Genomic DNA, 15704 nt, shown 5'->3' with positions numbered 1-15704 from the left:
GAGAATAATAAAAATGTCAAGGCAACAAGAGGTCCATCTTTTTCACGATGCAGTCCGACACAATGCTACTGCTACTACAGCTACTAAATACCTTCCTCACACAGTTTCAACAAAAGCTAAACACTGTAAGCTTAGCCAATGTGTTTGTTTATTGTATTGAATAAATGATGTGTTGAATGTGAGAGCTCACCCTCCAGAGAGGTGAAGTTGAGCTGCACAAACAATCCCGCCTCTCTGTTGGTGTTTCCCATGCTGACTCTGACGATGATGGAGTCACAGTGGCTCATGTTAACAGCTCCAGCTGTGGGGATCCCTCTGGTACCAGAACCCCCAGGATCTGCTTCTGCTCCACCACTTCCATTGTTCACAGCAACAGTGATGGCCAGACTATCGTCCAGTCCGGAGATGGGAATCTGGGTGCCATTTTCAGTGCGGAACTCCATGGATGCCACCTCGGTAGAGACGGTGTAGTTTGCCACATAGTTGAAGGGGAAGGGGTTCGACTCCACCTGTTGAGGAAAAGAAGGAAGAAGAGATAAAGTTAGATCTGTAGTGACGGTAAAACACAGAGGCATGGAATACAAACAAGACCACTTCAGGCAAAAAATGTTATGTGTGTGTGTGTACTGATGAGAGGCCAGCAGCTTTAATGCTGTTATTAAATGGCAATCCAAAGAAAAAGTAAAACTAGAATTTTGTATTTGCATGAGTAGTTTCCATCATGTTACCTGAAACAGAAGCTGCATAATGCTGTTTCCTGCTGCAGCCCTGCCGAGACTGTAGTTGAATGCTCGAGGGATGGAGAACCTCTGGCACTCTGGAAAATGAAATGAGGAGAGAAGATGAAACACTGTTATAAACTGTTAGGATGCATGTCTTTCTTCACTTTCCTGTTATAATGTACAACTTCTTATAAATGTAGGGGATCAACGTTACCACCTACAGAAACATAACTTTCATCAGCTCATGAGACACTAAACACACAAGCCCACCTGGACTGTTGTTGCCATGGTAGCAGAGAAGGCTCTGGGGGTCCGCCAGTTTTCCCATGGCAGCAATCTCAGCTCCCCTCAGCACAAGTGGCTCCTCATTGAGCACACGGGCATGCATGAGGATCCGCATGAGGACCGAGGACAGGCTGTAAGCCTTGGCCGCCACTCGCAGAGGGTGTGGCTCCACTGTGGAGGGGGAGGGGACTAAAGGGGGCCTCCTAGCTCCTCACCGAAGAAGGGAAAAGAGGAGGTGGATGGATGTGAGGGATCCAAAAAGGGAGGCTGGAAGTAAAACTGGGATGTTGACTGGCTGACCTGATGGATCAGATCACCTGGAGGGAGGAGGAAAATACGAGATTGGGTTAACAGATAAGAAAGATATGGTGTGGACGAAAAGAGAGGTGGAGAAAAAACACCTCTCTTTTCTAGAGACATGCTGTGTGTCTCTAGTTTGTTTTCTCGCACAATACCAACTATAAATATTCCAAATAAGGGAACAAAAAGTAGAGTGCCGCTGTGTTTACAACATTATAAGCAAGAATAGCAGTATTACAGCAGATCTAAGCAGCTCTATTTTTAGATGCACTACCTACAGTATAAAAATAAATCATGTCTACATTTTATGGCAGCCATTGTTTCTTGGTCTCCTTTTATATATTTGGTTATAAGCAACAGCACTGAGAGGGCAACACCCTTCCCTCAGCGATAGACATGCATGTTAAAAAACCTTTTTACATTTGTCATACAATATTTGACCTCTGCATTTTACCGATCCTAAGCAGTGTAAAGAGCAGTGTTTCTGTAAAGCACCCAGGGAGTAACTTAGGATTCTAGCACAGGGACACTGTGACAGGAGGAACTGTGAACTTGAAATGTTGTTAAAGGACGACCTGCTTTATCAACTGAGCAACAGCCAGCCTTAATGTTAAAGTTGCGCTTCATTCAGACACAATCGCACTGTTTTAAAGAGATGGAAACACTGGTGCAGTTACAGAGACAACATTGTCGCTTACCCATGATGTTCAGGATGTTGTCAGCTATCTCAGTAGGAGTGACGGTGCCCTGCTTGGTGTCAGTTTGCAGAATCTCAAGCATGGACTCCAGCTTGTTCAGAGTGCTGTTCTGACACTCCTCACATATGAACTCTCGACTCACCGCCTGTAATACACACAACCCATCATTTGATTGCTTTCTTGTCTTCTCCTTCTCTAGCTATATTCGATTATACTTCTTTCTTTGTTTCTTTTCTTGCCCTCTCTCTTTCCTCACCGTGCACTGAGCCAAAGCGGCGGAGGTCTGCTGGATGTCATTAACAGTGATCAGGTCTAGAGCGGTCAGCGCTCTGGTGATGTTGCTGCGGATTCTGACACGGTAACCACGCTCATTTCGCGACACGCGGGCCGACTCCCTCGTCTGCTCGAACTGCAAGAAGGTAAATACAGGTATGAGAATGCCTCATGTATTATCAACTGATAAATAATTGTACGGATAGGCCTCTCCTACCTCATTCAGCACTGTAATTAGAGCCAACGATAACTCTCGGACCCTCTGGGAGTCTCCCTGCTCTAACAGCTTTTTGAGTTTGCTGTCCGTCAGCTCTAACAGCCAATGAGGAAGGCTATTGTACTCAGGTGGCACGTCTGGCAGCACAACTTCGATGGACCTGGACACAAACAAAAAGCACTCTTACTGAATATACTGATTTAAATTGTTCTATAGGCGTGTGGACTTGGTTGTGTTTCTACAGCACTGATGGTTTCATAACTAATTAACTTACAATAACAGTATAAATATATATTAAAAAAAAAAATCTGACACATAGTACAAGTTTACACATAGTACAACATTAGTTGGATCATCTTTTACAGGAGCTGCAGCAATTGCCCAGAACATTTTAGCAATTGATCTATAAGAGGCTGAATTCACCGTTCAACACACTATGTGCTGAAATATCCTTCTGTAAGCCACTAAAGAGCAGCTAAACCTTATTAAGCTTTGTGGTGAATTTATTTTCTTCCTCAACAGGAAGCTCAGTAGTGAACAAAAGAACAAAACCCTTGGAGTTGGCAGGGATATCATTATGCTCAGAAATACTTCAGTAATACACAGGTTTAGAAAGGTACTATAGCTTAGGATATAAATTAAAAAAAAGTACTGAATCTTAGTGGTCTGACTGTTGCTTAACTGAACAGCTAAATAAAATGTAGGTACTTGTTGAGTGCAATGACGGCAGCTCCCTGGTGGTCCTCCACTGTGATGGATACGTTTACACGATGGCGGGCCGAGCTGAAACCCGGGGGCAGGAAGGCCGAGTGCTCCGGGCTGCTGCCTTTGTACACACAGAAGTCCTCGCAGTAGTCGTCTCTGCAACGCGTCACCAATAAACTGTAGAGCAAAGGCGTCTCGGACACTCCGAGATCACTGTAACCTGGAGGCAAGAGAGTCAGAAAGACAAAGAGATGAAGACATGAAAATACGATGAATTAGTTAATACAAGATTAGACAGGAGAGATTTAACTAAATCTCATCTTCCATCTTCCTACCTGAGCAGTTGAAGTGCACCCGGTCCAACAGTGTGCGTATCCTCCAGCCTTCGCCGCTTCCATCCCCGTACTCCATTCCCGCTTCCCCTCCCCCTCTCAGGTGACACACCCCACCAGTCGGGGGCATGTTGTGATGCAGAGTGATGGAGGCAGCGCCGTCGCCATCCATACTGCCGTCGGTCACATGCAGGGTGAAGTTGTAGGAGTATCCGAGGCGAAGGACGCCCTGCCGCAGCACCAGATTCATGCCGTCACTTCCTGTGGTGGTGGAGGAGGAGTCTAGGACCAGAGTCTCGTTCTGCAGCGTCATGGCTATCCAGCGCTGAGAGGCAGAGAGAGAAAGATTTGACTAAAAGCAAGCTACATTTCGAGATTATATAGAAATATAGCATCATTGATACTTTTAATGAGCGGGGATAACACAGCTTAAAGGCTTTCATTTAAGGGACAACTTTGAGTATCACTTTTATAAAAAATGTTTTGATGTTTGCCTTACTGTGTTTGGTTCAATACAAACAATTCAAGACAGGAGTGACAGTAAGTGCCGATTAATTACATGATTGATTCATCAGAAACCAGGCTGTAACTGTCCTAGCTTATGCTCATTCTCACACCAACATACAACTGCCTGCATCACAAATCCGAAGGAGGAGGAAGTAGGAAAGGATCTGGAAATGTTGATTGCACTGTTGCTTCTGTGGTTAAGCGACGTCACTTTGCTGTGACACAAATTGGACTTGGATTTGTGTGCTTGTGCCTCTGTGTATGTATGTGTGTGTGTGTGTGTGTGTGTGTGTGTGTGTGTGTGTGTGTGTGTGTGTGTGTGTGTGTGTGTGTGTGTGTGTGTGTGTGTGTGTGTGTGTGTGTGTGTGTGTGTGCCTTTACCCCACGGTGAAAGCCCAGGCAGTTGGTGCAGGTTCCTTTGAGGTAGACATACGAGTTCTGGCTGACCTCGTAGATGGACTGGGCCTTACAGGACACGCACTCCAGAGACACCATGGGAATGTGGCCACTCTGGACAAGCACCTGTCAAGCACACACATAAATGTGGTTGAATGATATCAATTCAGAAAGTGGATAAGACACAGTCACTATGATCAGAAAGCCGACCCAAGCCATCCCAGGTAAGAATACACAGATCTGACTTTTTCAGTCCCAAAGTGTGACTCGGGCTTTGGGTATCAGCAGATACTTAGGACCTTAATAACAAGCTGTATGCCTGACTTTGTGGAATTGACTGGGAATCATTATTTTATGGTTATGGCAACATCAGGCCTAACTTAAACATTGCTTTCTTAACTTTGTAAATAACAATGTAACAAATAAAAACATAAATATAATTTTACTGAATGGTGTAAAACAGCAACTTTTCAAAAAGAAATCTTCAAAATGAACAGGAATTACAAGCCAACTTTAAACCTTTTTAATGCAGCAACATATTGGTTAAATCATAAACAGCAATTACATATATATATATACACATATATATATATATATATATATATATATATATATACATACATATATATATATATATATATATACACACACACATATATATACATATACATACATATATATATATATATACATACATATATACATATATATATATATACATACATATATATATATATACATACATATATATATACATATATATATATATATATACACATACATATATATATACACATATATACATATATATACACATATATACATATATATATACATATATACATATATATATATACACATATATATATATACATCTTATTTATACACATATATATATATATATATATACACACATATATATATATATATACACACACATATATATATATATACATATACACATAGACATATATATACATACATATATATACATATATATATATACATATACATCTTATTTGTGTAGCAGAACAATGTCAATTTTTTTAATGCATGTATTAATGTGTGTAGTAGAATGTGTGTGCACTTACAGTCTGTGTGGTGGACTCTGGTGCCATGCCGTCTTTGCTGATGGTAAGTCTGAAAGTGTACTCAACGCCCGCCTCCAGCTCGGAGCCAGAGATTCCCAGAACCGGATCGTTGGTACCCAGGCCGAAGTTCAGACTGGAGCAGTGCTCTGCACCCTGCAAGCAGAAATTGGGAAGGAGAAATTGGTCTAAAATGTTATAAGTGTTTTGTTTATGCATATTCATGTTATTAAAACTAGAAAAAGACACTCAAGAGGCTCTGTTAAAACTGCTGTAACTTAAGGTCCTACTTCCTCAGATTTGGAGTTCTTAGTAAAATAAGTAAATAAAACAGAGACAATAGACAATCACATGTTTGTTCACCATAATCACATTGCTACTTATTTTAATTCTTTAAATCTTCTCTGTAAAGATATTGTGATTATGAGAGGTCATCAACTAAAAACTGACAAATATAGCTAAAATGGTTACATTTTGCAAGAGTGAAATATTTTTTTCCCCCTTTTAAGCCGACTCTAGCCTTTTCCTTCGATTGTATTTGTATTGAAGGTCAGGACAGTGTAGAACATTTGATCAACTGAGTTTCTGTTGACTCCTTTAATCCATTGTTTGAGTCCTTCTACCAGAGTACAAAGCTGTTTCGCTCTTTGTAGTCAGACTGAGTGTCCTTCTTCTTCATCTTTATCAGCAGCGCTACACAGCTGTGAGTGTGCATGTGTGTCTTATGTGTGCATGTTGTTTATGTGTGTACTGTAATTGTCAGGGTGGGGAGCAAAGCACCAGCTGCGGAATGTTGAATTTATCTCTAAACAGTTACATAACCCTTTAAATGCCTGTCTGCTTAGATGTACACACAGACACACACACACACACACACACACACACACACACACACACACACACACACACACACACACACACACACACACACACACACACACACACACACACACACACACACACACACACACAACCCTGCAGGACACACCCATCCCATCGGGTCTTACATTGTGGTCTCTGCACAGGCAGAATGTGTTTCCACCCAGTCAAAGAAATGATGAGGGTGAAAAACACCAAATTCATTTACACATAAGCATACACACACTTAAATCAAATTCCTCCAAATTCTCTAAACTCAGTCTTATGAATTAAACATTTGACAAAAGATGATTAAAATTGCTTCAAAGCGGAGTTTAGTTTTAACATTTTAATAGTTTTATTTCTACTAGACTCAAGGCAAATATTGTGAATATGGTGAGAGAGAGAATATCATGTCTCATCACAGGAGCAAAAGCAGAACAGCAAATAACTCTACAGATGGATGCTGAATGAAGAACTCCAAGCTTGCGACGTATGGCAACCTGAATACCTGCCAGTCCTTTTGGTGTTATTTTTGCATTTCTTTGCATTGCCTGCATTTGTTCACAAATTGAGCATATACATTTCTTCCTCGTCTTTACATTAAACAGCTCCGCTCCTTGTTACTTTGTGTTACTGCACTGCAATTTAGAAATCAGTGTGCAGCTCAAATATCTGCAACATAGTTTTTTCATAATTTCAATCAGTAATGTAGTGGAAGAAAAGCAGTAGATAAGTAAAATACATTCAAGTGAAAACACTAGCTATTGAGCAAAGTCTGAAAGCCGTTGCTTGTGTGAGCAACAGAAAGTGGTAATTTAACCAGACAAAGCTCATGTTGGTGCTTTCAGTTTTTTTCATGCCTGCCCTTACCTTAGAGGTGCTCTGACACTCCCAGTTGTAGTGGAGTAGTGACTGGCTGTCTGGGTCCATGTTGGGATCATAGGACTGCACAGCACTGAGCTTCAGGTCCTGAGTCCTGGACCACACCCTGTATGTGCCCCCCTCTATGATTGGCATCAGCCTGAAAAGAAAAAAGTAGTTCAAATGAACATAAAAAGAGAAAGTAAACTTGTTAATCCCATCTACTTATCAAGTTATTGTTCTGCAGATCAATGTTTGTTGTGATTTCTGTATGAACTTGATTTCTTCAACGTTTCCTACATTATGGTTTGCTAAATTCCTAGTGGATGCAGGAGCTGTTTGCAGGAGTGGTTTGAGAAGATTCTATCAAAAATGTTTCCACCATAAATCAAGTTACTAATCCATTGTAACTAGTTTTAATGTAAAGTGACTACAAATGCCAAATTTAAAAGGGAAAATTAAACTCAAAATCAAAAATACATATTTTTCTTCTTACCTGCAGTTATGACATGAATCAATCTATAATGTTTTGGTGCAAATTTCCAATATTGGAGATCTCTTGAATATGATGGGACTATATAGAACTCAGCTGGTGGTGCTCAAAGCGCCTAAAACTATTTTCTTTCAACCATAGTTCCTACATGAAACTGCTCATAGCAAGATGTTTTCTGGAAAAACACATTATAGTTGAGTTTTTTTACTGTCATTCACAGAATTATTTAAGAAATCTGAAAAAAATAAAGTAATTAAAGTCATAGGTAAAGAGTCAACATTTTGTATCTCCACTGACCTGGTAGCCATGACACTGAGCTGCAGACAGGCAGCCTTCCATAGCGGCACGCCGTCATAGGACATAGAAAACACCAAGGTGTAGTTCCCTGCTGCTAGAGCCATCTTAGGCAACGACAGCTGTAGCCGCCGCGCATCCACCTCCAGCGGCAAGCGAATTACTGGGACAACCAAAGACTGATGGGGTTGAGTTGCCGCCCCAGAGGGTCTACAGGGGCCTCTGTCATTATCACAGCAGGGTGTAGCGAGTATCTGCCAGAGGTACTGAGCTCCGTAGCGAAGGCAGCCTTTCAGGTCCACACTAGCTTCCACCAAGGTGGGCTGGTAGCGCCAGATGGCCAGACGAGGGGCTTGAACCACCTGCACTTCTGGCTCCTCACACTCTAATACACTGATGTTTATCTCCACCTGGGCCAACACATAGCTCACCAGGTTACTGCAGTTCACCTGGCAGGGAGAAAAAAAGAGAAATCTCAAAACTGGCAAGATGTTGAGCTTTCACATACAGCATCATATTTTATAGATCAACAAATAAAAATGGATCTATAGAGTACATGTAAATTTCAAAGAAACATACTTGGACCAAGTAGTGTCCTGGGTATCTGTACATGTAACCCACAGTTGTGGTGTTTGTGTGAGCAGGAGAAGAGCCGTCGCCAAAGTCCCACAAGCACTCCACAGGAGTAGGTCTTGGTGTGACAGTGGCCATCAGGGTCACCGTTTTATTAATGAAAGTGTCCCGAGGCGCTGCATGCAGAACGGCTGCTGTCAGCTGATTCTGCACCAGGATGTGCTTGGTGACGTTTTGAGCATGTAGTGCGTTGAGGGCCTTCAGGTAGATGGTCAATAAACCTGGTTCTTCTGGCGTGTAGAACACCTAGTGTTGTGAAAGACGCATCATCATTTAACAGCTGTTCGCTTTAATGTTATATTTATTAATTATCGTTATTCAAAGTTAACTGGTCTGACCTCTTTGCCCATGTGCGACGTCTTGTGAAGGTGGTGTAGATCAAATGTCCACAAAAAATGAACAGGCTTGCCCGTCAGGATGTTGGCTACAAACAATCTCTTAACCCCCACGGGGATTGCGGCACAGCTTCCCTGGATGGAAAGTCCACGCACCGGCTCCATCACCTCCACCTGGAGGTGCCGCCTCTTGAGACTCACCTGGATTGTCATATTGCAACAGAATATGTGCACAGCATTAGTTTGATTACATCTACAGAGATAATGCCAGAAAGAGCAATGCAGTGATAATAAATTCAAAGTTCCCAATTACTTCCTAATTTCTGCTTAGAACACTCTACATACTTTAGAAGAAAATGTTTAATTTATTTATTCAATGTTAAATTGTGCCAAAACTTTTTATTTTATACATCTGAGATACGTCAACACTATTTGAGCATTTTGATAAAATGAACGATGCAAAAGAGTTCATTATATTTAATAGTATAAATGTGTGATGGCTGTTTTTAACATTTGAATGTTATCTTATACCTCTTATATATTATCTTAATGTATGCTAATCCATCTTGACCTTACCTCGTTGTGAGCAGTGAGATTCACCATGTATGTATCCACCCTACTGAATGTGTGGGTGTAGGTTTTGTTGGGTTGAAGGATAACAGTGGCATCTCCGCTGATGCTCAGGATGAGGTCAACATCAGAGCCCGCCGCCAGAGATATGGTGAACTCCACCTTCTCTCCAACTGCTGCAATGTTTTTACTTGCCCTCAGCTCCAACCCCTCAATCTTGTCCTGAACAAAAAACTCTCTGAAAAAAACTTGACTGCTAACGTCATTGGTCGCATTCACAGTAACGTTGGCTGTTTTTGCCTCCTGGAAAATAAGAGAAGTGTTCTTTCCCGTTTCTGATTTTCCTTCCAACTGCCATGTCCACGTCACATTGGTTCCTGTCAGTACCTCCCCATGGAGGGAGACGTTGAAGCCTGTTGCTACATAACTATGCTCCGTCACATTGGTAGCTGTGAAATTAAGACCAGAAATGACTTCCTGGACACTGACAATCTTTGACTCAACCTCTGAGCTAACCTCGTTGAAGACTTCCACAGTAACTAGCTTGAGGCCAGGACTGATGAAGGTGTGGGTCTTCCAGTGCTTGTTCCACTTCAAAGGTTCCCCATTCACAGACCAGCGGTACTGCAAGTCCGAGCCTTCAACACTCAGTGCTGTCAGGTTAGTTGGAGCATTGACTGCGACTGGGTTGTTGCTGATCTGCAGGTCCACCCCTCCAGCTGGTTCCAGGAAGTGGATGGTTCTGTTGACGGACAGCTGGCCCAGGAGGTTGGCTGCCCGGAGAATTATGTCACATGGGCCGGGTGTGGAAAAATTCACCTCCACTGTCTTCCCGCTTATGTTGAAACTTGAGCTGAGGGGGTCTAGCTCTTTGATAAGATTCCAAGTGAACGACATGTTGGTTCCTTCCTTTAATCCTGCGTGAAGGTGGAGAACACGGTTTGTAGCAAAGCAGCAAGCGTCCAATCCGGTTTCCCCCTCCGCCAAAATCTGCAGCCCCTCCAGCTCACGTTGGACATACAGGAAGATACTCGCTTGTGTCGTTCCTACGTCGTTCTCCGCTGTCACAATGATGTTGAAAGTGCCGACGGAGCGGAAGGTGTAGAACATGGTGTGCGACCCTAGGATTGGGGTGCAACGGTCACACAAGATCCAAGAGAACCGGACACCATCCCCCTCCTCCATTTGGGCCTCAAAGTGGACTGAGGCATTCAGAGGGACATTTACCAAGCTGGCGTTGACGGTCAATCCGCGGATTGATGCAAGCACAGCAACAGGTAAAGTGGTTTGATTCCTGCTAACTGTGTTGGCTGCTGTCAGTGTAATATTGTAGTTTCCAGAGATGTTGAAGTTATGGAGGATATTCTGGCCTGTAAGCACTTGTCCATCTCCAAAGCTCCAGATGTAAGTCACATTGGAGGCCATGGAAGATGTTGTGAAAGCATACGGTGCCCTAAGGGTCAGGTTATTGTACTTTGTGCCATTATGTTGAATAACAATTGGTCCTATGGGCATCAAAACTTCAATCACAACACTGGTGTTATTGGTGGAGATGTTATTGAAGACAATGACTGTCACACTGTAATGACCGGGGTTTTTATACGTTGTCAGGATATTCCCAGAGCCCCTGACGAGCAGAAGGTCTTCCCCCCTACCAAAGTCCCACCGATAGCTGTAGTTGAATCCTGGCTCAGCTCTGGCCTGGAACATGATCTCCTCCCCGACAGCGTAGTGTGATTTCTCCAGGGTAAGGCTGATGTTAGTTAACGCTGGCTGCACACACACCCAATTGAAGAAGTTTGCCTTGGTGGCCTTGTTTACTCCGCTGGAAAGAAGTAGAGAGAGGTGGTAGATCCCACTTGTCAAGTAGCTGTGGGAGACTCTGGGGTTGCCGGGGTGTGTCTCGTTTGGGCTTCCGTCCCCGAAGCTCCATTCATAAAGATGAGCCGATTCGTTACCAGACACAAAGGCCTGAAAGTTGACGGGGGTCTGCTCTTGGACACAACCGGACGGCTCCATCTTCACAACTTGGAAGACAAACACCTGCACTGGTAGGATTGTCCAGCCAGAGCTCACAGCGTTTGCAGCCGTCACATTCACTGTGTAGTTCCCATCTTTGATATAGCTGTGTTTCACGTAGGGTTTGGAGTCTGTGTGGATGGTCCCATCACCCATGGAGAATGTCCATGTGATGTTGTTACCTGATGCAAGTTGTGCCCGTACTGTAGTAGGACTGTGGAGCTCTGTAGGAGAGGAGCTTTCAGCTGTTAGATCTTCAATCTCCTCATATACAAACATCTCGGCACAAGCCTCCATGGAACTGATTGTGTTGTTCACCGATACGCAGACATTAAAGACGCCACTCTGTGCAAAGGTGTGTGCCACGCGGCGACCCTGCAGCGGGGCGGAACCATCTCCAAAGTGCCAGTCGTAGTGAATCCCATAGGGCGAGGGCAGAGGGTGAGCCTCAAAATCGGCTGATTTGTCATTGAGGAGGAGTAGCGGCTCCGTTTGTATATCGACACGAGTGAGGATGCTGTAGACGCTCATGTTGATGCTCTGACTGATGTTCTCATAACGATTGGACACTGACACCAGTGCTGTGTAGATTCCTGTACAGAAGAAGAGAGGAGAAGGGGATGAAATGAGCATTATTGTTATTATTAAAACAAAGTCAAACTAAACTGGCGGCTGCTCCATTAGTCCTGCTGCTGATAGAAATATGGGCGAGGACTCACCTGGCTGAGAGTAAATATAGGTGACGTTGTTGCTTAGAAGGACCTGATTGGGGGAGTCTGGGCAGAGGAGGGAGGGAGAGTAGGGAGGCTTGTATTCAAATTCCTTATATCCACCATCACCAAAAGACCACCTGCAGCATGATAGAGACAAATTAAAATCATTAAATGAGGACCATCAAAGAAAGAAAACCATATTAGATGAATACTTGCATGACAACCATTTCCATTCACGCATGCGCACATGTGCACTCACACACACACACACACACACACACACACACACACACACACACACACACACACACACACACACACACACACACACACACACACACACACACACTGGAAAGTGGGAATCTTGTCTGACAAGGCAATAAAGGGTTTTTGGAGGAGGAGAAGTGGAAACTCAAAACTCAGGAAGCCTCTCTGGACCAAGCATGGGGAGAGTGGAGGGAAAGTAAGTGAAAGAGTGCGCCATAGTTGGGAAGGGGGGAAATGTGAAAGAGAGTGGGAGAGAAGAGAGTAATAGAGAAAGAGTGGATGAAAAAAGAGGGGGGGTTCAGGGGAAACAGCCGAGCAGAGAGGAAAATTCTTGTCAGCAATCTGCTCTAACCACACAGCTATAAATCCAAGGCTCTGCTTGGTATGACTGCTGCAGTGCTATAATGGCGCACAGGAAGACAAAAACAGAGGAAGGAGCAAAGAGAAAGACGGATAGAGGAGAAGAAAGGGGCAGTAAAACACAAACAGATGCACTGTGTTTTCACTCAGCCTTAAAAATGAAGAGAAGAAGTGACAGAGAGAAAAAGAGGCATTGTTTTTTGCTATAAAACACAAGATATCAATTTATCTGTCTATCATGAATATATCCCCCTCTCCCCACTGTTATTACCGGAAGGTGGCTGCCACACACACGTCGACGAGCACAGAGGTGGTGAGTGTCTGAGTGGAGCCCTGAGGGACCACATCTGGCACACCCTTTACTGTGAGGTTGGCCATGGGCTGCAGACGGTCCACAGTGACGTTGAAATGCTCTGTGAGGGCGCTGACATGGTTCATGGCCGTCACCTGGGAAGAGATGTCACATGACTGAGTAAGACGATGGAAGACAGCTGGTTAGAAGTTGAAGTCTTGTACAGCACGATAGCTTTGACTGTGACACAACACTATGAGGTGCAAGAACAAGATGTGACCTAACTAGTAGAGCTGAAACCATTTGTCTATTGTCAGAAAATTGATATGCAACTACTTTGATGATCGATTAATCCATTCAATAATAATTTTTAGGCTATGTGCCAGATATGTTATGTTCAGACTTTGTTAAATGTGAATATATGCTGGATTTGTCTCTATGAGAATAAATCCTACCTCATTAATGTATTGGACTTAACGAGGTTCAAGCTGTTTGTAGACGTTACCTCGGGGAAATCAGCAGAGGGCATTTTTAAGGTCAATTATGGACCAGCAATTACTTGATAAAATAGTACGCAGATTATATATATTCAATGGTTAATTGTTAGTTGAAAACCTAGTCTCTAAGAACAAAAAATCATGTTCCAGGAAGGTCTTCAACCTTGCTGATTTTATAGCAAGAAAGGGAGTTTTGTGCTGAACAATTCCATCTGCATTAGTACAAAATCAGCAATTCAGTTTGCATGTACAAAGAAATCTTTAAAAAAAAGGGTTACAGGTTTAATGATTTTTTTCAATTTAATTTTTCCCACATTAATTATGTGATGCTGTTTTCCAAACTGTCTGGTTACCAATGATAAACCGTTCAGTCAAATCTTACTGTCCAAACTTAAGGTATCATTTTTATGGAAATAGAAAGTTGTCTCAGTCTAATCACACCTGAAGTTTAATTTGCATACATTTGCATACATTTTGTCAGTGTTTATGGATGACCAATTAAAAAGCTGTATATCCAAAACAAACCACATGTAAATAATAAAAAAAACAATTAATATTCCAGTATGAATGGTAAGAGAAAAGGACAGGCTGGCAGTATGACTCATATTGGATGTGACCAGAAACTCACAGTGAGCTTGTAGGTGGCAGCGTGCTGGTAGATGACATTGAGGACAGTGTTGTAATAGGTGAAGTATGGCTTGTCATCCACCGTCCATTTAAATGTGGGATTGGAGCCTTCAAGCACTGATGCTGTGTAGCTCTAAAACACACACACATATGAAGACATGATAAGAAGAGAGGTGCATACAGTATTATCAATACCAGTGAAGTAAACACATACACGCAGACACTCACCACGACTGACTCCATCAACACCCTGTGTGCAGGATGCGGGTGCACCACCAGTAATCTGAGCGGTTCCTCCAGGCGGACGACCACAGACAGGCCTGCCTCCGTCACATTGTTATGGGCCTCCAGCTCCACCTGCACTGGACCTCTCTGCTCCTCCGTCCCCAAGCTCAGATCCAGCACTGCATACAAGCTGGGCTCTGTGACCTCGACCCCTGACCCTGAGCCCGCCCCGGGCTGACAGAGTCCTGGACTAGAAGAAAACTCTGCGGGACAGTCGGGCTGGAAGATCACGCTGTGATTACTGCCATGCCGCAAGGCCTTTGTTAGGTAGCGTGACTGGACCCGGAGCAGCAGCTGGGTGTGGTTGGGCTGCAGGTAGATGGTGCCGTTCTGTTGAATGGGGTGGAGGATCGTCAAACCCAGAGGAGGCACCACACGCAACGGGCATGACGCTGAGGCTGGGTAAGATGGTTCAGCTGAAGTCACCTGGAATTCATCAATCAAATTTTGTATCAACTACTTTTTTAAAACAACAGAATTATCAATAAATTAAAGATATTTGTTAACAAATATCTTTAATTAAAATATGTCGAAATCTGTCAGACACATGCTGGGATTTGTCATACAGCTTTGATGTATTACCAGCAGGCTGTAGAGTCCGGTCTGGGGTAGACCAGCAGACAACTGTGGTCCCTGCAGCTGAGTCTCACTGTGTCCCACATAGAGCACCCTGACGGGGCAAACTACGTCCTCCAGCCAGCCTCCCTCACCGTCCTCCAACAGGGCCTTCACGTCAAGCTCCGGGGCAGGCAGAGGGTCGGCGCCGTGGTCAGTCGAGGTATCTGCTGACTGTCCGGTGTTGTTGATCCAGAACCACTCTGATTGGTTGAGGGCAAAGACAGGTTGTCGCCACAGTGTATGTGGGGAAGATTGGCAGCGGAGAAGGGAGGCGGGGCCGGCATCGTGCTGCAGGGCGATGACATCACCACGGGAAACAAGCAGGTCCTCCAGTTGTTCTTGTACCTGGGAGAAACAGGGATCAGATGTAAACAAGGCCTTGTTCAACAGCTGCACTGCCTTAACTGTTTAACCAATCTGTCCGTCTACACAATCAAATTAAAGCACTCAGGCGTC

General features: G+C 43.6%; 1 protein-coding gene across 1 annotated transcript in view; it reads right to left on the bottom strand.

Moving 5' to 3' along the window:
• pkd1a (polycystic kidney disease 1a) overlaps nt 1-15704 on the bottom strand; it is a 61008-nt gene that overhangs the window by 14683 nt on the left and 30621 nt on the right. The window contains 21 exon segments of the mRNA XM_054604746.1: nt 191-509; nt 729-817; nt 993-1202; nt 1205-1324; nt 2006-2150; nt 2262-2414; nt 2496-2655; nt 3204-3420; nt 3536-3857; nt 4421-4561; nt 5527-5679; nt 7255-7405; nt 8036-8481; nt 8612-8911; nt 9004-9201; nt 9577-12182; nt 12309-12439; nt 13201-13376; nt 14347-14478; nt 14574-15056; nt 15213-15593. Coding sequence (XP_054460721.1) covers nt 191-509; nt 729-817; nt 993-1202; nt 1205-1324; nt 2006-2150; nt 2262-2414; nt 2496-2655; nt 3204-3420; nt 3536-3857; nt 4421-4561; nt 5527-5679; nt 7255-7405; nt 8036-8481; nt 8612-8911; nt 9004-9201; nt 9577-12182; nt 12309-12439; nt 13201-13376; nt 14347-14478; nt 14574-15056; nt 15213-15593 — 7033 coding nt within the window.

Source organism: Anoplopoma fimbria, chromosome 9, assembly GCF_027596085.1.
Source record: "Anoplopoma fimbria isolate UVic2021 breed Golden Eagle Sablefish chromosome 9, Afim_UVic_2022, whole genome shotgun sequence".
Lineage (NCBI taxonomy): Eukaryota > Metazoa > Chordata > Actinopteri > Perciformes > Anoplopomatidae > Anoplopoma > Anoplopoma fimbria.
Note: the sequence above shows the minus strand (reverse complement) of the source record. Positions and strands in the feature narration are given on the sequence as shown.